The 25,166-nt window shown below is 41.8% G+C and overlaps 3 protein-coding genes across 3 annotated transcripts in view; 2 read left to right on the top strand and 1 right to left on the bottom strand.

Moving 5' to 3' along the window:
* Nucleotides 1-106: 106 nt before the first annotated feature.
* On the top strand, nucleotides 107-2,291 carry LOC135486075 (protein SREK1IP1-like). Its single transcript, XM_064768577.1, has 5 exons — nucleotides 107-130; nucleotides 660-730; nucleotides 884-1,027; nucleotides 1,259-1,310; nucleotides 1,537-2,291. Exons 2-5 carry the CDS (start codon nucleotides 667-669, stop codon nucleotides 1,844-1,846), a joined length of 570 nt encoding a protein of 189 aa, XP_064624647.1. The 5' UTR covers nucleotides 107-130; nucleotides 660-666; the 3' UTR covers nucleotides 1,847-2,291.
* Nucleotides 2,292-2,853: 562 nt separating this feature from the next.
* Nucleotides 2,854-4,982, bottom strand: LOC135487247 (small integral membrane protein 7-like). Its single transcript, XM_064770769.1, has 5 exons — nucleotides 4,867-4,982; nucleotides 4,300-4,341; nucleotides 4,016-4,071; nucleotides 3,602-3,692; nucleotides 2,854-3,443 (listed from the first exon to the last, which is right to left on the bottom strand). The coding sequence occupies exons 1-5, from the start codon at nucleotides 4,890-4,892 to the stop codon at nucleotides 3,434-3,436; spliced, it is 225 nt and encodes a 74-aa protein (XP_064626839.1). The 5' UTR covers nucleotides 4,893-4,982; the 3' UTR covers nucleotides 2,854-3,433.
* Nucleotides 4,983-7,242: 2,260 nt separating this feature from the next.
* Nucleotides 7,243-25,166, top strand: part of LOC135485972 (laminin subunit alpha-like) — a 33,538-nt gene continuing 15,614 nt past the window's right edge. The window contains exons 1-34 of the mRNA XM_064768405.1: nucleotides 7,243-7,656; nucleotides 9,521-9,754; nucleotides 10,057-10,227; nucleotides 10,338-10,551; nucleotides 11,357-11,475; nucleotides 12,732-12,822; nucleotides 14,078-14,174; nucleotides 14,347-14,522; nucleotides 14,757-14,894; nucleotides 15,259-15,396; nucleotides 15,718-15,852; nucleotides 16,099-16,236; nucleotides 16,468-16,644; nucleotides 16,826-16,984; nucleotides 17,315-17,414; nucleotides 17,697-17,853; nucleotides 18,014-18,283; nucleotides 18,404-18,498; nucleotides 18,715-18,880; nucleotides 19,096-19,262; nucleotides 19,431-19,548; nucleotides 19,788-19,870; nucleotides 20,041-20,188; nucleotides 20,306-20,435; nucleotides 20,591-20,855; nucleotides 21,128-21,336; nucleotides 21,659-22,146; nucleotides 22,493-22,744; nucleotides 22,912-22,995; nucleotides 23,218-23,339; nucleotides 23,559-23,667; nucleotides 23,912-24,141; nucleotides 24,414-24,500; nucleotides 24,795-25,006. Of these exons, the coding sequence (XP_064624475.1) occupies nucleotides 7,243-7,656; nucleotides 9,521-9,754; nucleotides 10,057-10,227; nucleotides 10,338-10,551; nucleotides 11,357-11,475; nucleotides 12,732-12,822; nucleotides 14,078-14,174; nucleotides 14,347-14,522; nucleotides 14,757-14,894; nucleotides 15,259-15,396; nucleotides 15,718-15,852; nucleotides 16,099-16,236; nucleotides 16,468-16,644; nucleotides 16,826-16,984; nucleotides 17,315-17,414; nucleotides 17,697-17,853; nucleotides 18,014-18,283; nucleotides 18,404-18,498; nucleotides 18,715-18,880; nucleotides 19,096-19,262; nucleotides 19,431-19,548; nucleotides 19,788-19,870; nucleotides 20,041-20,188; nucleotides 20,306-20,435; nucleotides 20,591-20,855; nucleotides 21,128-21,336; nucleotides 21,659-22,146; nucleotides 22,493-22,744; nucleotides 22,912-22,995; nucleotides 23,218-23,339; nucleotides 23,559-23,667; nucleotides 23,912-24,141; nucleotides 24,414-24,500; nucleotides 24,795-25,006 (5,893 nt within the window). The remainder of the gene's footprint in view (nucleotides 7,657-9,520; nucleotides 9,755-10,056; nucleotides 10,228-10,337; nucleotides 10,552-11,356; nucleotides 11,476-12,731; nucleotides 12,823-14,077; nucleotides 14,175-14,346; nucleotides 14,523-14,756; nucleotides 14,895-15,258; nucleotides 15,397-15,717; nucleotides 15,853-16,098; nucleotides 16,237-16,467; nucleotides 16,645-16,825; nucleotides 16,985-17,314; nucleotides 17,415-17,696; nucleotides 17,854-18,013; nucleotides 18,284-18,403; nucleotides 18,499-18,714; nucleotides 18,881-19,095; nucleotides 19,263-19,430; nucleotides 19,549-19,787; nucleotides 19,871-20,040; nucleotides 20,189-20,305; nucleotides 20,436-20,590; nucleotides 20,856-21,127; nucleotides 21,337-21,658; nucleotides 22,147-22,492; nucleotides 22,745-22,911; nucleotides 22,996-23,217; nucleotides 23,340-23,558; nucleotides 23,668-23,911; nucleotides 24,142-24,413; nucleotides 24,501-24,794; nucleotides 25,007-25,166) is intronic.

The following is a 25,166-nucleotide window of genomic DNA, read 5'->3' as shown; positions in this document are numbered from 1 at the left end:
AATTGATAATTTGATAAAATACATAGTTTAATGATCATGGTTATCTATCACTATTTCTTGACGATGATGATGATAATTCTTATTTAGGTACATGGTAAGCCGGCACGAACGGAAGGTTTCTGCTAACTCAGTAACTGCTATAGGCTATTTCAGACTTTTCCATGTAATCAATGATAAAATCACGGTATTTTTTTATCTCTGCTAATATATGAGACAACAAACACATATCTTAACTAGGCTAAATTTGTGGAGTATGTTTAGTTTAATTGAAAATTGGGGAATGAAATGAGCCGAGTAACCTGTGCCTACGAGTATGATTGTATGCCAGTATGGGGCGCTAAACTGCCAAAATAGTGAAACAGAATTACTGACAGAAAGTGATGGATTGCGTGATAATTGGGTTAGGGATGTATGTTGTCGTCGTCCTTTGTGGTACGCAGTCTCACTTTTGCTAATTAGTACCAGGCTATGCCGTGTTTGCGATCAGATGGCCCTTGCCCTTGCTCCTTGCTCCTTGATTGAAGTCTTCCCTGGGCATGGGCACTCTTGCCCTCATAACAAAAAAGTTTTTCCACCGAATAATCTACAACAATGGGTCAATGCATCTGACCCAGATAATGTCTTGAAACCAATACCTAATTATATTGTCGTCTTTTCAGAATCGTAATGTTTTCAACCAGCCTTCAAAAGGCAGATGCTGCTAGGGGAGCTTGTCGGAAATGTGGCTATAGTGAGTATTTTTAAGGGTTTACCACATGCACCTCATTCAGAGTATCCTTATTCACCACTAAAAATGTACATTGAAACACTGGCCCATGGGCTCCATTGTGTAATTAACGAACTGAAGTGAAGGGAGCTTAAAGAGTCTCAAGTTTACTTCCAGGTGGCCACTTGACTTTCCAGTGCAGGAATTTCATCAAAGCTGACCCAAAAAGAGACATTGTACTTGATGTCAGCAGCACGAGTTCAGAATCCAGTGACCATGGTGATGCTGAGTTTATCTCTCCGCTTCGGAGGCTTGCCAAAGGTATTTAATCAGGTTCCATCTTTCTCAAGGTGCTGTAAAGAAGTGTGGTTGACTTAATCTAATAATGGCAATCCAAATCTAGGTTGGTGTTGAACCTATGAAATAGAGTGATCAGTCTCCGGGTGATCTCTAAATTTTGTTTAAAGACATTTCTTCATAGTTTATACTGGGTGTAGTCTTATCTGTCTGCATTAGAACTTAAAATTTTTATGTAAAGCTTCTTTTTTTCAGAAGAAACGAAGCAAACAGAAAAGAAGTTGAAATCTAAGAAAGAACGACAGCAGTAAGTTTAATGAGCAGGTTTAAGTCAGGAATGTCATACACTATGCTATGACAACAGCTAAGAGGGCTATAAAGCCATTCCAGTCTGGATTAGAGCATCATATGTTCGTGAGCAGAGCCTAACAAGTTCAGTAAAAACAAACATCTTATAATGTATCTTTTGTGTGCAATCAGTTCCAATTTATTTACCCTTCCTCATAACAATATCTTGTTGTTGTTGATTTTAGGAAACACAGATCAAGGTCGCGTTCCCCAGTCTCCAAAAAACGGAAAAAGAAAAAACACAAACGTGACTTGAGCAGTGAGACAGACACTGATAGTGATAGTGACTCCGAGTCAGACTCGGACATCAGATCAAAGAGAAAGAAGAGCAGAAAGAGAGATGCTTCAGATTCTGATGTAAAAAAACGAAAGCAAAAACACAAGAAAAGGGAGTATAGTGATAGTGACTCGGACTCTGATTCTAGTTATGAAAGAAGACGCCATAAGAAGAGCAAGAAGAGGCATAAACACAAACACAAAAAAGATAGATCCTGATCGGAAACTTTGTGTTTTGTTGCATAATGTCGCAAGTTCCTTGTAATTTGGAAGCATTGTCTCACTCCACTGTTGTTCTTATTGCATAGGATGTGAACTGAATTCGATTTCTTCTGATCACTGTAAATGTTTCTGCCAGTCAGAAACCAGTAATGCATTTAAGAAGATTGCTATTTGTCTACAGTGGTAAAGGATATAAAATGTTGATTTCAGTGGTATTTTGTCTTCAAACGGTAACAATTCACATCTGCATTATTTCATTTTTCTGTAGTTTTACCAGCAACTGTCACTGCATCAGTAACTTTGATGGTCTTTGGTACCAGGTACCCTTTTAATTTTTGAGAACTGATGGATCGTATTTTATTCTAAATGTGGATGTTCAACCAGAGACGAACAAGTTTTTCTGATATGGTTGATCAGATATTTTATCATTCCTTCAGCAAAATGATTATAAAAATCATTGAGATGTCAATAAAACATTTTATACTTGTAATGATATTGTTTTCTCAGTTGTGTTTTTGAATCTTCACTTTGTTGTCAAATAGTGTGTCTCAACTCTTCTTACACATTTGGGGAGACGGGAGACAATGTCACAACCAGGGTCCAAAAGACAATGGCATCTGATGAAGTCATGTCACAACTTCGAGATATACCTGAAATGGGTGTTCATGCGCAGTTCCTCAAATCGGACCAGGATGATACTTCTGGGTTATTCATCTTGCCTGGTAGTTCAGTTTCAAAACCCTTGTAGGTGAATGTGTGATGGGACACATCTTGGAAACTTGTGTAATAAAATTGACGAGCTTGCAATGACTTGAAGGGGGACTATAGGCTGGAGGAGAGGGGCTAATTTGGCCATTTTCAAGTGACTAGTATACACAGTAAGAGCCCTTGGTCATGTCAGACTCTGCAATAAATATATCCCTTGATGATAGATGCACCTTGGTGGCTACTGCTCCCCCAAAGTCTACTTTAGAGCTTGTACAAAACAACAATAATTACATGTATACAATAAAACCGTTATTTTTATTAATGAAATGTCCTTGTGTCAAGTCATGTTGTCGTAAGACATCCTCACACCAAGTTTCAACTTTCCAGACGCAATAGTGCCCCTATTGTTGACGGACGGACCGACAGATGACAGACAAGATATGACCCATGTGAATTTACAGTTACAAATGAATAATGAAGGTGAAACAGGTGACTTTACAGGCTCAGCAAATAGCCCTTCAATAAGTTGGTAATATGGCTGGCATCATATTCCCATTTTAGATCTCGAAGAAGTCTGTTTGCTATTTGGCTTTGCCAAAACCAACCACTATTGCAGCGGTGGCTTTCCTCCATCAAATGGATAACAGTATCCTTATCCATTTTTCTACATCACTAGGCTTTGATGACCGTAGAACCAGGGTTAACACAGATATGTTTTGTGCATACAGTTCCCCTGATCTCTTACACTCATCAAAGAGATTCTTTCATCCACAGAACAGAGGGACTTCCATGCCACTTTCCTCAGTCCACTTGAATAAGAATAGAGATGTCACTTCCTGCCAACTGATGACTTCAATTCATTCTTGTTTTGAAGCCTTAAAGAAATCTGGAAGGCAAAAATGAGAATTTTATGTTTGAAACACAGAGAGTCAGAACAACAAATAAGACAGTGAGTGAGTGATAATATCTCAAATAATAGATTACTGTTGCAGAAGAATCCTTTTGTTGTTTGATGTTTGATGTTTAAAAGCTTAGACTACTTACATGATCATGAGTAACATGACAAAGATATTCCATATTCCTATAAAAACCCTGAAGTAACGTAGACTCAAAAGGAATTCTCTCACTTTATCACCTGAAAAGAAGGATGTGGCCACTACATGAGTTTGCCAAAACTGCCTTGAGACAACAAAAGCTTTCTCACTGTACCATGCAGACTGCTAGCAGTATATCATGATCCACACACTTAACCTGTCAATAGCTTTGTAAAACTTACCGGTATCATTTTCTGAGGTGATGGATATTGACTTTAGTGACCCCTGGCAGAGGTTTCTATTTGGGAGGTTCTTATGAACATATTTAAAAGAAGCTTTCCGAGGGCATAATATGCCAACTCTGCATGTATGCTTCAACTAGCCATTGATAAGTATGTGCTGCCAACAAAGGAACTTCACTTACCAGCAGTGGGAGTTCTAGTTACACCAAATGCATCAGCTTCATCTGAACTTTTCTTTCTGTTTAAAGGAAATTGAAATGTACACATATTCAACTTCCAGGAGAGAAATGTTTAACATTTAAAAAGAAATATTTTTATGGAGTGATAGTCGGTGAATGGGAGAAGTAGTTACATTTAAAAAGAATGAAAAAGTCACAATCATATTCGACCTAATCTCGGTCTGAGGTGGCAAGATTGTCCGAGACAGTGCACTGTAAACTTGATGATGTTCTCAACTAACACTCACAGTTTGAAATTCACCACCGCACAGGCATTTATCAGCAGTGTTCTGAAAAGGAAGCAGTTTGAAAATCAGCGCATACACATGTACAGACAAGGCCCCGAGCCTCGCCTGCTGTTGGAAATCGTAAAGATCTTTAGTGCCTACATGTTGTAGGCCTATGCCTTGTCTTTCAAGTGTAGTAGTAGTACATGACTGGTGATACTTTCCCATACTTCATACTATACTACACTATAGCGATGTGACACAGACAACTCTGCTGGACAGTGTGGTTCGAGTAATTGTGACGTTTGTGTAAAAGAGGTGATGTGCTAATCCTCATACATGTCATAGCTCAGGCCATCACTCGGCACTATCGAGCGACTGTGGTCAGTACACTTGTGCGAGGCCGAGGGGAGGAGGAAACCGACGACTAACTGGATTTTTTAGGATGATTTTCATTTTGGCTTGCTTGGATCGACTAGACTAGACGTCTCAGACTGTATTCAGTGTAGACTGTCAGAGACAATTTTTAGATATTTTCATCGTATTTTCATTACGTACTTATGTTCCACACTAAATAATCAAACTTACGATGCTATTATAATGTCTCCAATCATGATTATAACGTTACTTTTCTCCTAAAATATTAGAAAAACTGTCCCTTCCACACATGCCACATGACATATGACATGCAATTTACCTAAAGTTCCGGTGTCCATAAATTTTGTGGGCGACAACATGGTCGTGTGCAAATGACGTCACCTCGGAATTCCGTATATTATCGCGTCAATACTCACGTGCTGTTGCTTAGGTCTCATTAGGGAGTTTTTTTTGTTATTCATGCGCGGCCAACCCCTAACCGTAGTTCCTAAAATCATTGATTTCTCGGTCCTTACAGTATGTCAGCGTTGATTCAGCAGTTGTTTTGGCAAAGACATGTTTTTTTTGAGTTTCTGAAACCTAGAGCGCTATTCAATAGGCGACTAACAAGAAACTACGCATTTATACTGTTGTTGCCGACGTATGTGTACACTGAACTTGGGATGTGCGTCGGCCCCGTGTTGAAATGCCGTCCAGTGCCAGTTGGTGCGTTTTTCGCTGATTTGTGCAAAATTCAACATATCTCAAAAGTTCAATGGTTGACCCTCGATTTTTTTTGGATTTTTGTATAGCGTAAGCAACTGTCTTTCATGGGAGAATGGTCTCTGTAAGAATTATTCAGGAAGAAATGTATAATATTTGGGGTTTTTCGTGATTGTCCGGCCCAATTGGCAATATTGCCATTTGGGATGGTGAACAGAGCTAGGAGCAAATGCGACGCTTATGATTTATTTAAAGAAATAAAATGCCCGATTTAACATCCTGCAGAATCAGGGGAATCGGGCGTTTCCAGTGATATACGACACAAATGGGTTGTCCTCATGCATTCACTTTGGAAACGCATTTTAAAATAGATGTTATGTCCTGTTAATGGGGCACGTCATCATCGCGTACATTTGGGAAAAACTCCCTAACGAGACCTTACGTTTTTCGCCGGTGTACAAGAAGAAAATGTCCCCATCGAAAAAGTGTCCCGCACTCAATATTTGATTGTTGGTATCAAACCCTTTGCCCAATTGCAAAAATACACACAAAATATAAATTTCAACATCTTGACCTTAGAGTAACCAGACTAAAGACTCTTTTAGTCTTGACCCGCAATGTAAAGACATGTTTTATCAAAACTACTTTGTTGAGTCAGCTCTAGCCATTGCCGATCGTTTGTTCGACCCAGCCCACAGTGCGAGAATGGCAGCCCGCCAGTACCGAGACTAGCAAATCAACGACCCGAACGATTCGAGGAACCCGTGACCGGAGACTTCCATGGCAACGAAGCGAGCGGGAAACTAGCCGATAATGTATGCGTAAGGCAACCAGCAGCGCCACCAAAATCACTGTAGCGGCAACGGGTAGAACTACAATGCAGACGATCGCAACCATGTACGTGTGATAGCGCGGCCGCCCGCAAATATGATAAAGTTTGACTGACTAACGATCGTTCCTTGGTGGATTTGGTGTGGAAGTGGATCTTTTTGATAGACTTTGACCAATTTTCGCACAACACTATTACTCTCCCGCCAAATCATGGCAATTCAAATTGAATTCGCAAAAAATGTTTAGCCAGACATTGTTTTACATTCGCCACTCATGTGCAGCATTCGCAAGTGGCGAAAATGCGAACGGGCGCGCCAACCCTGCCTTAGTACATCTTCGTCGCGCTCTTTTTTTTCGAGGGATGCTCTTTAATATTACTCTTAAATCAATGAATGTGTTCAAGTATCCCATACTCATTAAGAATGCTGCTCGATGTAAATGTTGATGTTTTAAAGCGTGCAGGGAGTCTATCCGTATGCTGTTGTTCAGCGATCCTCACCTAACCTTTCAAAGGCAACTCCATTAGGATCGAGCTATGTTGACTTCAATTTCCTCCCTCCCAACAAGAAAAAAGACGACCAATCGACGAGTTGAGAAAGAATTGATATATTCAACAGAGAGAAAAAGATGTTTAAAGCTCCAATCAAAATTAAATCATATACAAGAATAAGGACAAGAAGAGAACCAACACTGGGTACTCCACCTAAAGTGAAGATCCCACTGCTTTAACTTCAGTGAGACCTACCCTTTGAGCTGAACACTATCCATTTAAAGAGAGTCTCATTTGCTTAACAACTTCACTAAGTTCCCACGCTCCACTTAACGGGAAGGTCTCACACAATAACTTTGAGTAAGGATGGATAATATACTCACAACGTCGCTAGATCGGCATGTGCTTTTAGCGGCTTTAGCATCTCTGCAGTTATACAACTTACTAGTCGGATAAGTGGTAAACTCAATTTCTGCAGCGAACCCCCTATATCAAGTAAATGGAATAGGCCCGATTCCGCGTGCTTTGATATCGCCACCGCCTAGTCGTCAGTTGGAGGTGAAATGGCGTTGAGGGAGCATTGCCTCGCGCTGTGCGCTATTGTATTGACTATCTTGTGCGGTTTTGGAGCAAATTCACAAGTTCTGAACCCACCGTATTTTAACTTAGCTGAAGGGAAAAAGGTTTATTCGACTGCAACTTGTGGAGAAGGGATATCGGACAGAGAATGGTTTTGTAAACTGACTGGAGCTAATTACGCTGGAACTGGAATCGAACCGTGGAAGGATCCTCGCAATCTCCGACCCGGGGGTCAGATTGTCAAGGGCCAGCTCTGTGATTTCTGCGATCCGAGGGATCCTGGGCAGCGCCATCCCCCGGGCTATTCTGTGGACGGTACGGAGAGATGGTGGCAAAGTCCTCCCTTATCCAGGGGTGTCGAATACAATGAAGTCAACTTGACCATCGATTTGGGACAGGTGAGAATTTAGACTTCAGTTTCTTTCGATTTCTTAGAAGTGAGATTTCTTGACCTCGGTTTTGGAGAGTGATGGCAAGGGATCAACCCTCTTCCGACCAAGTTTTTTCATGTATCGAATCGCTTTTTTCAGCTGAATTTTGGATGGTTAGTGGGTAAAACATTGTATTCATGTTCACATGTCATTCTTGTAAAATTTATTTGCTCCTATCTCTTTTTGAAGGAATAGAATAGAGTCATGTGATGTTACCTTAGATAAGACTAGAGTATAACCAGCTGGTTACTCTTAAGATGTTACTAAATGTTGTATAACACGGGTGTGCTAGTTCTCAAAGTTTATTTTAGTACTATACAGGAAGGTCCAGCTGGGTACTCAGTTGGGTGATTAAGGTGATATAATCAAGCTGAGGTTTGTGAGTGTTCAACCAAAATGTCCAATAAAAAAACATTCTTTAGCTTTTGTTTGGGTTTCTCAGAAAAGCTTTTCTTTCTACAATAGGTGTCCTGGCTATAGGTATTTAGGGTTGTTTGGGTAGCAATTTCCCTGTCTTTTACACAATTCCCAGGTAGTTTGTTGTATGGCCTTCTATAGAATGAACTATAGAATGAGGGGTGTGGCTGGGGAGTACTGTTTTTCAATTATATACATGATGTTTTCGTTGTTCTGAAATTTTAAAAACTGTGAAAATTAGTGAAATTGCAATTTGTCTTCCAAACTTGAACCACCCTGCTGAAAATCAGCCAGAGTGGAGACTAGATTGCAGAGTATGTTGTAGGGCCTAATGAATGAATAAGGACAATGACACTTCATACAATCAGTAATGGTATTTAGGACAAGTTCATTAGAAAGGAATGCCTCAGGAATTTGATGTTCTCTCACTTGGTACTACTACCAGCATCCATATTCACTTAGCCTATAGTGCCATTTCCTGACAATTTTAGTAGTAGCAATTCTGTTGGAATGCTAATATGAAATCTATTGAACCTTGCAATTGGAGGTCTAATGCCTCTTTTAGAGACAAGAGAAAATTAAAATCACATCGCCCTGGCATGCCCTGGTTTGATATAGGATTTCCTGGAAAAGTCATCCCTATTCCCCCACACCTCAAGGTAATCTGGTATTACCACTGAAAACTCTCCTCTAGATACTCTCACTAGACTCTGAACTCTTGCCCTCCACTATGGTTACCACTGGACTCTTGTCCTCCACTGTGGTTACCACTGGACTCTTGTCCTCCACTGTGGTTAACACTGGACTCTTGTCCTCCACTGTGGTTACCACTGGACTCTTGTCCTCCACTGACACTGTGGTTAACACTGGACTCTTGTCCTCCACTGTGGTTACCACTGGACTCTTGTCCTCCATTGACACTGTGGTTACCACTGGACTCTTGTCCTCCACTATGGTTACCACTGGACTCTTGTCCTCCACTGTGGTTACCACTGGACTCTTGTCCTCCACTGTGGTTACCACTGGACTCTTGTCCTCCACTGTGGTTACCACTGGACTCTTGTCCTCCACTATGGTTACCACTGGACTCTTATCCTCCTCTGTGGTTACCATTGGACTCTTGTCCTCCACTGACACTGTGGTTACCACTGGACTCTTGTCCTCCACTGTGGTTACCACTGGACTCTTGTCCTCCACTATGATTACCACTGGACTCTTGTCCTCCACTGTGGTTACCACTGGACTCTTGCCCTCCCCTGCGGCTACTTTTGCCCCTTGTCACTCCTAGGCTAGTCTGAAGGTTTTCTCTTCAAGGCATGACTTTTTGTTGAGTGGAATATATAGCCGTCATTGCTCAGATGTAAAAATGTGACGCTGATATGTGATGAATCCCTTCACTTCTTTCTCTTTTAAGGAATTTCATGTGGCTTACGTCTTCATCAAAATGGCCAACTCCCCTCGCCCCGGCGTCTGGGCGTTGGAGCGATCCACTGATTATGGTGTGACCTGGGATGCGTGGCAATACTTTGCAGACACACCCAGTGATTGTCTCACATTCTTCAACACGACTTTGGATGTGATCAAGGCTGATGACTCGGTCCTCTGTACGACTGGATTCTCCAAGGTTGTCCCACTTGAAGGAGGAGAGGTAAGTAATATCAGACAAATGTGTTTGTGAAACTCCTGGCCTGGACGATTTTCCCAAGGCAGTTATAGCTCAGGACTGCTCTGAAGGATGCAAATGAAATAACTATTTTCTTCTTCTGCTTTTTATGTGTATAGAATTGTCGTGAATTGGGTTTGGTTGATCATTATCATCCTTGGTCTTTGCCTCAGGTTTTGCAGGCTATCGAACCTAATTTGTCTGGTTTGGTGGTTTTCTCTGGTCGGCTGTGATTGGGTTCTTCCACAGCATCAATCCTACTAATCCTTTGCTGCATTTCTTTCCAGATCGTTGTGTCTCTGGTGAACGACCGTCCAAATGCTAACAACTTCTCCTATGCGACTACGCTTCAAGGTTGGACTATCGCCACCAATGTTCGCTTGAGGTTACTACGGACCAAGACATTGCTCGGCCATCTCATGGCAGTGGCAAGACAGGACCCTACTGTGACAAGAAGGGTATGTTGTCTTCAAGTATACATGCAGTTCTCATGGCTTGCTTTCAAAAGTGTCTCTCTTTCTTCTTGTGGCCAAACACATTTCGCTGAGAGGTCTTTGCTCTATTTCAGTACTTTTACAGTATCAAGGACATCTCTATCGGTGGTCGATGTGTCTGTAACGGTCATGCAGAGTTCTGTGACAAGCGAGATCCTCGTAATCCCGAGAAGCTTCTCTGCCGCTGTCAACACAACACGTGTGGGGCCCAGTGTGATCAATGTTGTCCGAGATTTGTGCAGAAGAAATGGAAGAAAGCAACTGAAGACAGTGTGAATGAATGTGAACGTGAGTAGACTCTTTAGTTTCTTCTGTTGGGTGTCTCCCATTGTGGGTTTACTCACTTGGAGGCCCAATAAACCAATGGGTTACCTTGTGGTCCAATCCATGTTGAATTGTAAGTGACTTGCCCAAAGTTGTTCCAAGTGGTCATACACTAAATGCCCTAATCCTGACTTTCAGTTAATGAGGCTGTCTATACTAACTCTAAACCAACCATCATTTATGGTTGGCCAACTTCAGATAAATTCTTGGTAAAGCTGCTAGCCTTCAGACCTTGTGTTAAGTTACCTGGGTTTGGAGTCTACCAGCTTGTGTACTATACTGTTTTGTGCTCTATGGTATCTGATGGTGCCTTACCTGTCTGTGTGTCTGATCAGTCAATATAGCTTCAACACTTTAGATGCTGCATAGATATTCCTTCAGGTATGCAGTTCATTGAGACTACTAATATGTTTCTCATGCAACTATAGGCTATCAGCAGTTTCTGGTTGGTAAATCCTTGTCGAATCTAACATGGCAGCAACCCCTGTACGTTCCATTCTTCTCTCAACCAACTGAACATGCAATCTGTCCTAACTCAGGGACAGGTAAAAAGGTCTAAGTAAGAGGATGTATCTCTCAGGGAAAGCTTTTGTTCTTACATCAGTTGAGTTCAGACATTTTCTTCGGTATTGTGGGGTGCATGACTTGTGAACTTCTGCCTGGATCTGCACCATTGACTGAAGCAAGAACAACAAGACCTAGTGTTCATCTAAATGACTGAGAGTCAATGTTTTCACATGAAAAAGGTGTTCTTTTCTTTTGTTTCAAGCTTGCAACTGCCATGAGCATTCAAATGAGTGTTTCTATGATGAAATAACAGATCTAGAAGGCAAGAGTTTGGACATTTCTGGCGAATACGAGGGGGGTGGTATCTGCCAGAATTGCAGGGTAAGTTAGTAGTAAGGTTTGATCAATTCCATTGTACTCTATGACTTCTGGCCGCCATGCACACTCCTTGTCAGGAAATGGGAAGGAAATTGTCAGGAAATGTGTCTTGTTGAGATAACACTATGGCACCAGGGTTATGGCTGGAATTGAATCATCAGAGACACTAACATTTAGCTTTCGAGTTGATCAAAATTTCTGTTCTCAAAATAGTTCATTTTTATCAGAATTTTATAAACTTTTGCCAGAAGAATAGCTGTGAGCCTACTTCTCGGATATCATTTGATTCCATTTGCCAGACTGGGCCTGAGAATGTGCCTGTTCTTTGTAAAGTATTTCCTAACGCAAATGTGTTGTATTGTATTCTTTTGTCAAAGACGAGTTTGTCCTGATTTCCTTATGTATGAATGATATTTGAAAAGGATTCCCATTCTTATTGACACAACTATCTCTCAATTGCTTGTTTGATCTGGAGGACTCTTTTGACCTGGTGTATGTGACCCTGGGTCAAATTGTGGATAGACAAGAGTACTTGTGGTCAATCAAAGATACCTTTCAGTAATAAAAAAAGTTCAAAATTCTGAAAAATTTTCAAAGTCCAAAAATAATGATGTCTCTTCATTTTGGGCAGAAATAAAATCAAGTGAAAAAAATATTTGGACTTAAAAATTTTTTCATCGAGTTGAATTTTTTCATATTAGCTAAGATATCAGTGGAAGATGATTTGTGACACATACAATCATGACAGTACACCAAAGCAACTTCACATGGTAGGCTGGAATTTGAGACAGGAATGTTTGTCTTCCTGTGACCTCTAGCCCCATCCTGAGTAGCTGACCTAAAATCTGCTGGAAACTGAAATCTGAAACCTTCACTTGTGGATGAGTTCATTCCGTAAAGGGAAGGGAAGAGTGGTAGACTCTTGCTTTCTCAATGCCATATTAGCATAAAAAACTAAGTAATGCCAAAGACTGTTGTGAAACTCCACAGCTGAAACTGCACACTAAAATACAGGAGAACGGAAGTAGGGCAACGTATGATGGTTACTCTGTCAAGTCGAAATGAAAAGATCTCCTTGAAGACTTTGAAAGGCTCTTTCTTTAGCTAGGCTCACTGTCATCCTCTTCAGTTCAGTGTTGATTGTAGGCCTATTTGAAATTTTAAAAGTACAGAAATATTTCTTATTCGGTTATTTCAAACCATGCAACATATTTTCTCCCATCAGGTATTCACAATTATTGATATGTATCTGCTTCTAGCACAACACCCAAGGCATCAACTGTCATGAATGCAAACCCGGTTACTACAGGCCAGATGGAGTACCAATGAACTCAACTGATGCTTGCAGGGGTAAGCCTTTCGTAAATTATTTGATGCAAAGATTTCAATTCATGGCAGAGAGGGATGATGCCTTCTCTGGCAAACCTGATCTGCACAGCATGGGTTTAGTTGATGTGCATGCTTTTCACATGTTTTCTCAAGGAGGACTAACAGAAAACTTGAACCATTTGCCTAAAAGTGCATGACTCACTGTGCTTGAAATTCACAAATCTGATATGGTGCAGTATACGTTTCCCAGTGTGCTCTCATTGAGCTTGCTTGACCCAAGCCTGAAAGTGTTAAATTCAGATCTATGCCTGGGCAACTTTTTTCAGCCTTAGACCACCCATAATTGTCAAATTGACAGAACAGCTGAACCTTTGATAAAATCATTTAACCATTATGTATATCATGGCATCGCTGTCAGGCCTACATCTCAACAACTTCAAATGGTGCCACTGTCTCACAATATCACTCAGTTATGAAATAGGCCTCTGTAATATTGTAAGGGAGTCGGTAGTTCTGTAACCAGACGTGTTTAAGGGGAACTTTAGTGGCAAAGAAAGGCTTTTGGATATTTCTGTATTGTGTTCTCAAGGGGTTCAAATTAAACCATGAGCTCTGTGTGTATTAGCTTTATTTGGTCTTGGGATTACCCAATTACTTACAATAAAACAAGGTCCAAACCACCTTGAAATTTTGTGGCGTTATACCTCGTTGTGAGATTTTAAAGAAGTGCTGTACTTGAATTCTAGATAGGCCTATACACTGTGTAAAAAGAAGTGTTTGCTGAAACTTTTGTGCAATTCATTCGCAGTTAACCTATGTAGTTCATGTTTGAAGATGAAAATGGAAAATGTTCCCTGGCCTATGGGCTAGGCCTACTAATGAACCCATTCTAATTTGATATTCTATCACGTCCTAATTGTGCCAGTTTGATTGTAAATTAAATTTGTCCTGGAATGTAGTTAGTTTTTCTAATCCAAATGTCGGCTCAATGGCAATAATGGGGTCACCCTTTGCATCTTTGAATATCATGTATGGATGTTTTATATCTGAATCTAGGTTATCTGCAGAGGCTGTGATGTTTGCACTTGGTTAGTGATTAACATGAGAAAAGAGTTGTTACAAAATGAGACAGGGCTGTGGCAGCAGCCCCCCCCCCCCCCCACCCGGCCCGCTCCAGCTTTAAAACAATGTGTCTTATATATTTTGGCTCTGAAATGGCCAAAAAGATGGTGGTAGCCCCCAAGAAACCATCTCATATCTCTCTTCTGTCTTTCAGAATGTCGATGTAACAATGTCTACTCTACTGGAGAGTGCGAACCCGGTACTGGCAAGTGCAGATGCCGTGAGCAGTTTGCTGGTGACAACTGCGACAGGTAAAGTTCAATCCAAAATGCCCTGATCTAAATGGTAGATGTCTTCCAAAAAGTGTAAGTGGTTGCCACTACACACATGGATATTGAAAGGTCTGACAATCATCAAAATTGTGTAACCTCTCTTCAACTGCAGTGTGAATGAATCCTATGATGATATTTTTCAACCTTACAGTTGTGCACGTGGTTACTATGGTTACCCCTCGTGCGTACCTTGCACGTGTAATGTGAATGGTACAGAGAACTCCATCTGTGAAGTTGGTGGTGGACAATGCCCATGTAAGCCAAACTACATCGGGGCAAACTGTGACCAGTGCAATTTTGCCTTCTACGGATTCCCAGATTGTATGCGTAAGTATACCAGTATAAGGTGGTTTTTTTGTGTAGAATCCGCCCTTAGAAATTGCTTTTTGTGTAAAGAAATTATCATCATTCATGTAATTCTGATATATTTGGTTTTAAGTTCAGCACATTGGTAACCTTAGCAAATTGAGAATGAAAATCTCTGATGTAGTGGAAGCTTATTTTGCCCTGTTGAATGCCTTTGATAGTCGTCTTACTGTTAGTCGATTTCTTCTCTTTCAGCCTGTGAGTGTAATACATATGGCTCTGTTGGACGTAACTGTGACCCACAAAATGGACAGTGTCCCTGCAGGAACAACTTTGGGAACAGGACGTGTGACGAGTGTACCGATGGATACTTTGGTTTCCCTACTTGTGAATGTAAGTGGACATTCTCTTTATAATCACCTACTTAGCCAACCCCATTTTAACTTTGTTTATCCTTTGGCTTAGAGCCCCTTTATATACCTGTATGTCAATACTGTAAACTACTATATTTTTACTTTCTTTATCAGCACACGATGTTTTCTTTGGTCTCCTCTGTTGTGTTGAGGTGCTCTGAAAGTGTAGTGATTGTCCTTGCACAAACAAGTAATCTTGATAACAAGAACATTGTGAAACATATTTTGAGAGAGAAAAACTATTCCATAAAACTGCAAATGTGCAGCTGCCTCAGAGATGCATTTCAAACTCGAACTGCTGAAAGTGAGTTCATATCTTTGATGCTGTATTGCCTATGATTCAGTCTGCACGTGCGACCCGACTGGCTGTGAAGAGGGAATCTGCAGCAAGGAGGATGGGCGATGTCTCTGCAAAGAAAACTTTGCTGCTCCACATTGTGACAAGTGTGCATTTGGATACTACAACTACCCAACGTGTTCAAGTAAGTTGGTCACTAAAAAAGCATTCCACTCTCTGTGATATTGTAGAAGGATTTATCTTTGTCTGGTTGTACCACGATATCTCATGTGTCTGACCACTCTGTAGCTCATTAACCCCAAGCTGCCAGGCCTCTTGTTAATGTGATTTAGCAAACCAGCAAAGATCCAACAACGCTTTCTGTTGCAGTCTACTCAGATTGCAAAATACATCTAACTGTTCAGATACTTAACAAGGGGTGACGGAACGAATAGTGACTCAAAGTACTTGTCTGTATTGTAAAGTGTAGATTTAATCACATTTCCTTCTATTCTCACTTTTTCAGAGTGCGAATGCTTTGAGGATGGCTCTCGTGATGCATCTTGTAGCAGCTCTGGCCAGTGCCAATGTAAGGTCAACTTTGCTGGACCCAAGTGTGACAGGTGTGCACCTGGTTACTACAAATACCCAGAGTGTAAACGTAAGTAGTGTCAGGAATATTCTCTATGATATTGTGATAAGGGGGTGAAAGGGTTAAACTCAATAATGTCATAACATAACTCTGTAGCCTTCAGGTTGAATCCGTTGTGATGCTACATGTTGTTTATCTACATACCCTGGTACATGCTTCTGCATGAAACTGTTGATCACCAGCGTTGAAGGCCATGTTAAAACAACGTGTCAACTACCAGACTCAAAATGAACACCTTTTGATTGCTTTTTGCAGCTTGTTCATGTGACATCTACGGATCTGTGGCCGTATCCTGTGATCAGGTGACTGGCCAGTGTAATTGTCGGAGCAACTTTCAAGGTCTCATGTGCAACCAGTGTACGGAAGGCTTCTACAACTACCCTGTCTGTGAAGGTAAGATGTTACTATTATATTGTGAGGGCCAGAAACAGTTCAGTATACTCAGAATTGAGTGCAATTTATTACCAAAGTCCCAAACGACCTTGCCAGACGACGGACAAAGGCTAATCTGAGGACTACAGCCAAATTCGTTGATCTGATGGTATCATTGAAGGCGAGATAAAGAACTGAATGCATGGTATCATGAATCAGTTTCTTATCATTTTGACTTTTCTTTGTTTTCAGAATGCAACTGTAACCCAGCAGGAGCAAAGGAGATTGCTGGCCTGCCATTAGGTGGATGCGGCACCCATCAGAACGGTCAACTCTGCGAATGCAAGGATAGGGTCCGTGGTCATACCTGTGATGCCTGCAAGCCGGGCTTCTGGAACCTTAACATCAATAACCAAAAGGCTTGTGACAGTAGGTATTTCCTCCTTATGCTCGTAATATTTTGCAAAATTTTATCTTCTTCTTTAATCTGAGAAGACACAGGGGCCTCTAGACCGAAGAGCAATCCAGGTACTCTCGGATTGTTAGCCCGACTACTTTCAGTTCACCTTTACATTCCACTCTCCCTCTGATATACTGGTCTGTATTCCAGGCTGCGATTGTGATGTGGCTGGCACCATTGGCGGTAGTGAGGTGTGTGACTTCAAAACTGGACAGTGTCTTTGTAAGCTGTACACCGAAGGAAAGAAGTGTAACCAGTGCAAGGATGGCTCGTATCAGCTGACTGCCAGTAACATCTTCGGCTGTCATGGTAAGAGGGTCACATCCTGCTACGTTTAGATTAAGAAAGTGAGAAGTCTTCTCGGAAGGCTTCCATTTGGTCAGGTCTCAAGAAGGACTCTTGTACTGTGTTTGAAGTGCAGACTTCATTGACTTGCTGTACCCAAGTTTGGATTTCCTGAGGTTGTTTGGTGACCAGTGTTGTAATACTGATTGTTTGGGCATACTGTCAAAATACCCAAGTACTGCATTTATATCCGAGAGACATAGCTTTGTATTTGCATCTCAAAGCTGACTGTTTGATTAGGCTTGTAAATTGCGCTTGTTTGCTTGATGGTTTGTGATATTGTTTTTTTGACAGATTGTAGCTGTGACATTGGAGGTGCATGGGACAACAACTGTGACAAGGTAACCGGTCAGTGCCGTTGTCGACCGAGGGTTACCGGAAAGACTTGTGATAGGTATGTTGCCCAAGGAGTAGTATTGTACTATTTAGGATGGGCTTGGCTTCTCGAGAGGCTGAGCGAAATCTCTTCAATTGAATTGAAACACTGAAGGTGATGGACATGATTCCCAACATTGAAGAATGACATATGCCTGTTCATGCTGCAGACTATGGCAGAGTGTATCAAGAAGTCACTATTTGAATAGTATTACTACTGACTTTGTGGTATGCTGTGATGGTAAAACTTGGGAATTCACATTGAATTGTTTATGATAGTTGGCATAATTGGTATTTTCAGCCCTGATAGAACCCACTTCTATCCCAACCTTCACCAGAAGAATTATGAACTGGAAGATGGCCGCACACCAAGTGGTGGTGCTGTTCGATTCGGTTTTGATGAAAATATCTTGCCCAAATACTCATGGAGGGGATACGCAATCTTCTCACGGGTTCAGGTGAGTGTGGTGATTTAGGTTCTCAATCGAAGGTACAGCAGAAGGGAATATCAAAGATCATACGCAATATGTACTTGCTGTTTGTCTTGGATGTGAGTCTGCCTGACTAAGACTAAACTTGATTTTATGCTCTGCTAATCTTTTGATGCTTCATTTTCAGCCAACAATAGTTGTTGATGTTGTGATCGACACCTCTGATGTCTATCACATCCTGTACCGCTACACCAACCGTAACCTATCCAGCAAGCCGGGCACCGTCGTTGTCACGCCAGAATCCAGTGGCGATGACAAACAGAAGAGTAGAATCAACTTCCAGTCGACCACAACTCCTATGATGGCGACCGTCACCATGGGGGCCGTCCCGACTGGCTTTGTCATGAATCCTGGGAAGTGGAGCGTTGCTCTGACGACTCAAGAGGATATCTTTGTGGTAAGACACACTTGCTGTTCATTATGACTCAGCTGAGGACTGTTATGGCATCAACACCTTTGATGTGCACTCCACTTACTGGTTAGTGAGCTAATTAGGGATCTTCCATTATCATTACAGGATTATGTGGTTCTGCTGCCTGAGTCCTACTTCCAGGCATCAGTCTTGAAGGAGCGTGTGAAGGATGCTTGCCCTGTTCCACTCCAGGATCCTCCGTAAGTAGTATGTTGTTGAGTCTGCCTCAGTTCTGCAGGTGGTATAGATGCATTGGAAGAACTTGGGATTGGCACGCATTACCCCTTGAGTTGTGCTCATGGAAGTGCTTATGGAATAACAACGCGGAAAATTTCCCCAAGGAACACTCGTCCCTTATAATGATGATGAAGTAACTGATTGCATTGTCATCTGTTGAGATTCATCTTATGTTCCAGATGCATCCACTACGTGTACGTGGATGTCAAAACATACAAAGTGTTCCGCGGTGAGAATGGTTACTTTGCCAAGGACAATCAGCGTCACAGAACCCAGGTCTATGATGACACTGCTGTGTTGGAAGATCTGGAGACGCCGTCGATGGCCATTCTAGATATCAGTCAGGTGAGTTGCATTAGTCTTTAAAAGCAGGCAGAATGCCTGAGGCCATGTAAGGTCCTAGTGGTTTCATATCACTTACGACATTTAGACCACAAAGCCATGCATAACAAGCTGTTGCGTCCGTTTTTAATGGTGAAGGTATCTGGACAGCTGCACATCTTGTGTTAGGCTTTAAATTATTTGCGCTTTGGTTTAAGATGGTTTCTTTACTTTTGCAGCCTGGCATGTATTTGGACCTGATTGGCCTTGACCCGGACCAGTATATTCTGATTGTGAACTATCTCACTCCCAAGGAAACGATCAAGGAGCAGGTGCTGGATGTTAATCTCGCGTCTACTGTCAACAGGGATAAGGGCAAGGTGCTTCTGCCACCCTGCAAATTCAGGTAAAAAAAGGGTCTTTTAGCGTAGGATTGAGAGTTGTCATGGTATTTTATTCTAAAAGATAGTTATTTTCCCTGACTAGGGTAAGGAATGAGAACTCAATGCATGGGGTACCGAGATTGTTTTCCATGACATTCTAAAATTGTGCTTTTCATTCCTGTTTATTCCAGTTCTCTTTGCCGGGCTGTGGTTACCAATGTCACCAATGGCCGTGTTGGTTTCTATGACATCTCAACAGACTACGTCACTCTGAGCTTTGATGGTGAAGACGACGTGGATGTCGCTATTGTAAGTACATGTATAACTGTTTATGTCGTTGTTTCTTCATCCTCTGGAGGCTTGTCTTGCTGCTGGAAGTTGGTTGTTGTGTCAATCTCATCAAATTTGTATACGCAAGTGTCCTCTGGCTGTCTATAAATGGAGGATGTGGACATTCCTGATTTCTAAGTAACTAAATGCTTCTTTACTGCCATTAGCGAAGTGCATTTTGATTCATGTTGTATAATGGTGTAAATACCTCCTTTTAGGATTCAGTCGTTGCTGTGCCAAGAAGTGTCTTCAATGTGAACTTCCTGCAGCCAACATTCAAGTGTGTCATGGTCAACAAGAAGTAAGTAGTCTGTGCTTGGCTCACTCATGATTTTTCACCGTAATAGGTAATCCATTCCAGGGATTGGCCTTCCTGAAAGGAGATAAATAAGGAGATACATGTAGATGATTATTGGTTTCTAAGCAAATTCCCAATTCTAGGTCAATGAATGTATAAATGTCAACTTGCAGATGTGTTGGAAGCTCTTGGTTGTCTGGGGCGAGTGTGAAGATTGAACTGGAAGGTGGGGACAATGTTGATAGCGTGTCTGGTCCAGATGATCTGCCGCCTGGTATCGTTGATGTTGGGGTCAAGGTCATTAAACTGGACAAAGATAAGGTGAGTTGAAAAACCTTGCTAAGAGTATATGTCCGTGAAAAAGAAAATCCATTTGAATTTTCACAAACTTCATCACATGTTGTCACTTGACTAACACTGCATCTTCTTCATCTGCAGCCTACTGTGACGATTGATGGGTCAGTGTCGCGTCCAGGGCAGTACACTTATATCCTCCATTACTATCAGCCGTACCAGCCCACAATGACGGTCAAGGTCAACGTCGATGTAGGAGGGAAGATATATCCTGGTAAGGACATGTCAGATATCCAAGTGCAGTAAATAGAACCTAACAAGATGTGCTTTTTGGAAAAAGGCTGCATTACTCAAGACATATTCAAAATGTCCCTAATATAAACAGGTTGAAGTCATTCCTGAGACTATTTCATCTCTTCTCACCTCTAGGTATATTCAAGGCTGATTACTGCCCAAGCGTCACTGGATGCCGTGGTACTATCACATTTGAGGGCACCGATATCCCAGACTCACTTGACCTTCAGGAGAAGGATTTCAAGGTCATTTTGAACAACACAGAGGGCAATACTGTCTGGCTGGATTACTTCCTCATCATCCCGTCATCAACAGACAAGGCTGATTATCTTGACTGGCAGCCGATTGATAACTCTGGATACTTCTTGACGGAATGTGCCGGAGATGGATGGGACGTCAAGTAAGTAAAGTACAACCTGATTCCTGCAGCTGTCAGAGAGGACGTAACTGAGCAATTCACAATTTGTAGGGGTGTCATTGTAGTTCTTGATTCTGTAAGAAGAGGGTGTTAGTGTCCTGAAGGATTGTTTTCGGAGGGGACATGAGAAGTCACTCGGCAGGAAGGAGAGCAGTTAAAGAGCTACAATCTCTCAAGATTTGGGGCCGAGGAGTTTATACCTGTCATGTCCCAGTTTCTGTCCTATTAGTAAAGTGTATGATACGAATTTTTAGGGATAGTTCATCTAAATTCTGCAAGACGTCCGTGTTTTCCATTACCACTGATTACAACAACGGTGCAGAGCAATGCAACTGTGACACCGATGGCTCCAGGAGATTTGAGTGTGAAGAGTTTGGTGGGCAGTGTCAGTGTAAACCTAACATTATCGGTAGGAAGTGTACCCTGTGCAAGACAGGCTATTATGGATTCCCTAATTGTCAACGTAAGTAATACCTACTATTCTATTTGCTTATCATCGTTTTTAGAAGAGAAAAATTGGCCCCTGTCCAGCCCACAAAATCGTCAAAGGGCCACAATGAAGAAAAAATGTCTAATTGATTTGCAAATCTCCAACCAAACTCAACAAATTTGCCCAGAAGTTTTCACACAGTGCCCTAAAAGGACGTGAGCATTTTCTTCTGGAAAAGCCATAAGGTCTTTCAGAGCATAAACTGCCAGGCAAGCTCAGCCATGCACTTGTTTCTTCCCCTAACAAATATTGGTTTTCAGATTTCCTGAAATAAGCATGTCTCTCTCCATCGCAGGTTGTAATTGCCCAAGTGGTCTCTGCCATCACAAAACAGGGAAGTGTATCTGTCCCCCACGTGTGACAGGTCCAAACTGTAATATCTGTCTGGCTAACACGTTCGGTTACGATCCATTGATTGGATGTGAGGAATGTAACTGTCATCCAGAGGGAATCAAGAATAACAACATGTCATGCGACGTCAACACTGGCCAGTGTGGTTGTAAAGCCAACATCAATGCAAGGACCTGCTCCGTTTGCAAAGCTGGTTTCTACCAGTTTCCCAACTGTGCCAAGTGCAATTGTGATGCCCGTGGCACGACTGATGACGTCTGCGACCAGAGGACTGCTGAGTGTATCTGTAAGGAGAACGTTGAAGGCAGGCTTTGTGACCGCTGCAAGGCTGGCACATACTATCTTGAAGAGAGGAATCCTATGGGGTGCACCAAGTGTTTCTGCTTTGGTACAACTGACAGGTGTCGCAGTTCAAACTATCGGAGGGCCGAGGTATGTAGGGTTGAGATAAAGGAGATTCTCAAGTACTACGCAGGGTCAACGAACCTGAATGACTAGAATAAAAAAACGCTTGCCAATTTGCCTAGTTTAATGATGTTCGGCTGAAAGAGAAAGAAAAGGGCAATTATGAAATTTGTGGCAATATTGAGTTGCTGATGTGTCTAGCATCATCATCTTTTTCTTTTCAACATGTTGACCTCTGTGATAGGAATTTGGTGGATGGATTATGATCACAACTTGAATCTCTTGTCAAGTGGGACCCCTGAAAGACTTCGATTAAACAGCCAGTGTGCATGTAAATTTGTGTTAATCCTGTAAACTATTGGGTTTTTTTCAGATCACCACTATGAGTGGTTGGAATGTGACCAACATCGACGAGCCAGCAATATATCAAGCGAACCGGAAACTGACCCTTGACGCCACGAAGGGGGCCAAGGATGCCACCATGCCCATGTACTGGGTGGCACCGAAGGAGTACCTTGGGAACCGGGTGACATCTTACGGTGGCAAGCTGACCTACTCTATCTTGTTTTACATACCAAACGATGGCACTAGTCGTGGCAAGATCAGCTCGGATCTTATTCTCATGGTAAGTTTCATGTTCTCCACAAACGGGAGATTTTGTTGCTGGGACCAGCGATGATTGTTTGTTTTTTCATTCATGTTGAATCAAAAGCCATGTCATTCATTGAAGATGATAAATAACGGCCTCCTGAAAAAAGTCACGTTCTCAAAATTGAACTTGTTTATCTTCAGGGTAACAACATGACAATTTCCCACGTTGTGAGTGAACAGCCTGCAGTGGGCAAGGAACTGAAGGTTGAGATCTTTTTCACGGAGGTATGTACACTGTATTCATGTTTGATATCTCATCTTTGCTCTGTAATGATGTACAAAGTGTTTTAGGAGCTTGGAAGTCATCATATCAGGACATGCCTATCATGTGCTTAGTTCTTTCTCTTTTTCAGCTTTAGCTTTTTCAGTCAAATTCTTATCGTGGTGATGTCAATCATCTTATCTATGAATCCTTATCATAGATGATGTCAATCTTTCCATTTTCAGAATAAATTCAATCATGAAAGTACTGGAGTCTATGTGAGTCGTTCTCAGTTCATGAGTGTGTTGTCAAGGTTGGAGTCCCTGCAGATCAGAGTCAACTATTATACTGTCATTGAGCGAGCAAGGTAAGGTCTTTATTCACGATCCTTTTCATAAAATTAGAATTTTACTTCATCGACGACTATAAAATGCAAGTCGGATTGCTGATGACAAAACGCAGGTGCAAGTACAAAACAGTCCTGCTGGATTATGAAGAATGTGTTCAAACAATCGGTGATAATCTCTTACCAGCATGCCATAACCTGTTGATTCCCATTTAAAATCTCTTTGAAGTCTTTTTTCAGTTTGAATGATGTGCGTCTGGACTCGGCCACTCCTGATGGCCCTGGACAAGAGGCCAGCAATGTAGAACAGTGTTACTGCCCACCGAGCTACACAGGGACATCATGTGAGGTAAAAACATGTGCTTAATGTTCTTACTCCTACTCTGTTTCTCCAAACGTTTGTGTTATTTTGGGGGCAAATTGACTTCTATTTGTATGAAGTTATTCCCAAGCATTGGCTTCCACCGTTAGAGAGGTGGTCACAATATGAGACCAAAGACGTTTATCATTAGAAAAGGACTTCTTTATAGTTCAAACTTCAAAATATCATGCTAGAATGATTACTCCATTTGGCACTTTCATCTTTGTTACAGGAATGTGTTGAAGGCTACTATAAACACCGCAATGGAACCGGCTTCGTCTGTATGCCGTGCAACTGTAGCGGTAGTGCATCTCGCTGTGATCGTGAGACGGGAGAATGTATCGGCTGTCGTTACAACACCAAGGGCTTCCATTGTGAGGAGTGTGAGACGGGATACTATAAGAACAAGGACACTGGGCGATGCCAGATTTGTGCCTGTCCCAAGGCCACCCCTGACAACAAGTAAGAGATACTCCCTGTTCTTTCGATGACAGTTCTGACCGTGTTCAGCTATATAAACCTAGTCCCTCACTCTTAGTGATTTTGCGGGAAAGAATTCCCATTTGGAATACTCGAACATACGTGTGACTTTGCTCTCATCTTGCCTTACATGGTTTGGCACAATCATGTCAGGAAACCCATCATTGCAAAACAACCCAAGCCAAAAGTGACTTTGATATCAGGTTAAGTGTGCTTTATATCTTTCTCTGACAATGAATTCTTCTCTTTTCTAGCTTTGCCACAACCTGTGAGGTCATCGATGGAGATGTTGTCCTGAAGTGCGAATGTCTTCCTGGATATTCTGGCCCAAGATGTGATGCGTAAGTTTCTAATTTGTATCCGAGGAGTAGCTAGAGCTTTATGACTGTACATCCCCAAACATATATCTTGACAGAACTTCCATCCTCCAGCCATTGTTAGTGCCAGTACAGCAATTCCTGTTGATGACGTTCCAGAAGTTCTCCGGTCAGTATTGCAGGCTACAGTGGTTGCTCTCATAAAGACAGTGCATTACTAGGAATTCAGCCAAGTGTTTGGAAAGCATTCAGTCTGGATTTTATGGGAATGATGACATGTAAATCTTCTAGCACTTTATCATTCAACTTATTTTCCAGCTGTGAAAGTGGATTCTTCGGTAATCCAAGTGTGGTAGGAGGTAGCTGCCAACCTTGTCAATGCAGTGGAAACATTGATGTGAATGACCACCAGAGTTGTGACCCGCTGACTGGTCAATGCCTGAAGTGTCTTTATAACACAACTGGACCGAACTGTGACAAGTGTGGAGAATGGCTACATGGGGATGCCTTGGTGGATAAGGAATGTCAAAGTAAGTGCAATATCTCAATTAAGTATTTTTGTTGCCATTATTCTTCAGTCCTCCCTGTGTACTGCAGGCAGGTCCTGATCGGAATCTGCCACTCACTCTTGACAAGATATCAGTACTGTTTCGTGATTACTCCATAAGGTCTCCATCTTTACCTGATAAT

Source organism: Lineus longissimus, chromosome 4 (genome assembly GCF_910592395.1).
Source record: "Lineus longissimus chromosome 4, tnLinLong1.2, whole genome shotgun sequence".
In the NCBI taxonomy this organism is placed as follows: Eukaryota; Metazoa; Nemertea; class Pilidiophora; order Heteronemertea; family Lineidae; genus Lineus; species Lineus longissimus.
The sequence above is the reverse complement of the archived record's forward strand: the minus strand, read 5'-3'. Positions and strand labels throughout refer to the sequence as shown.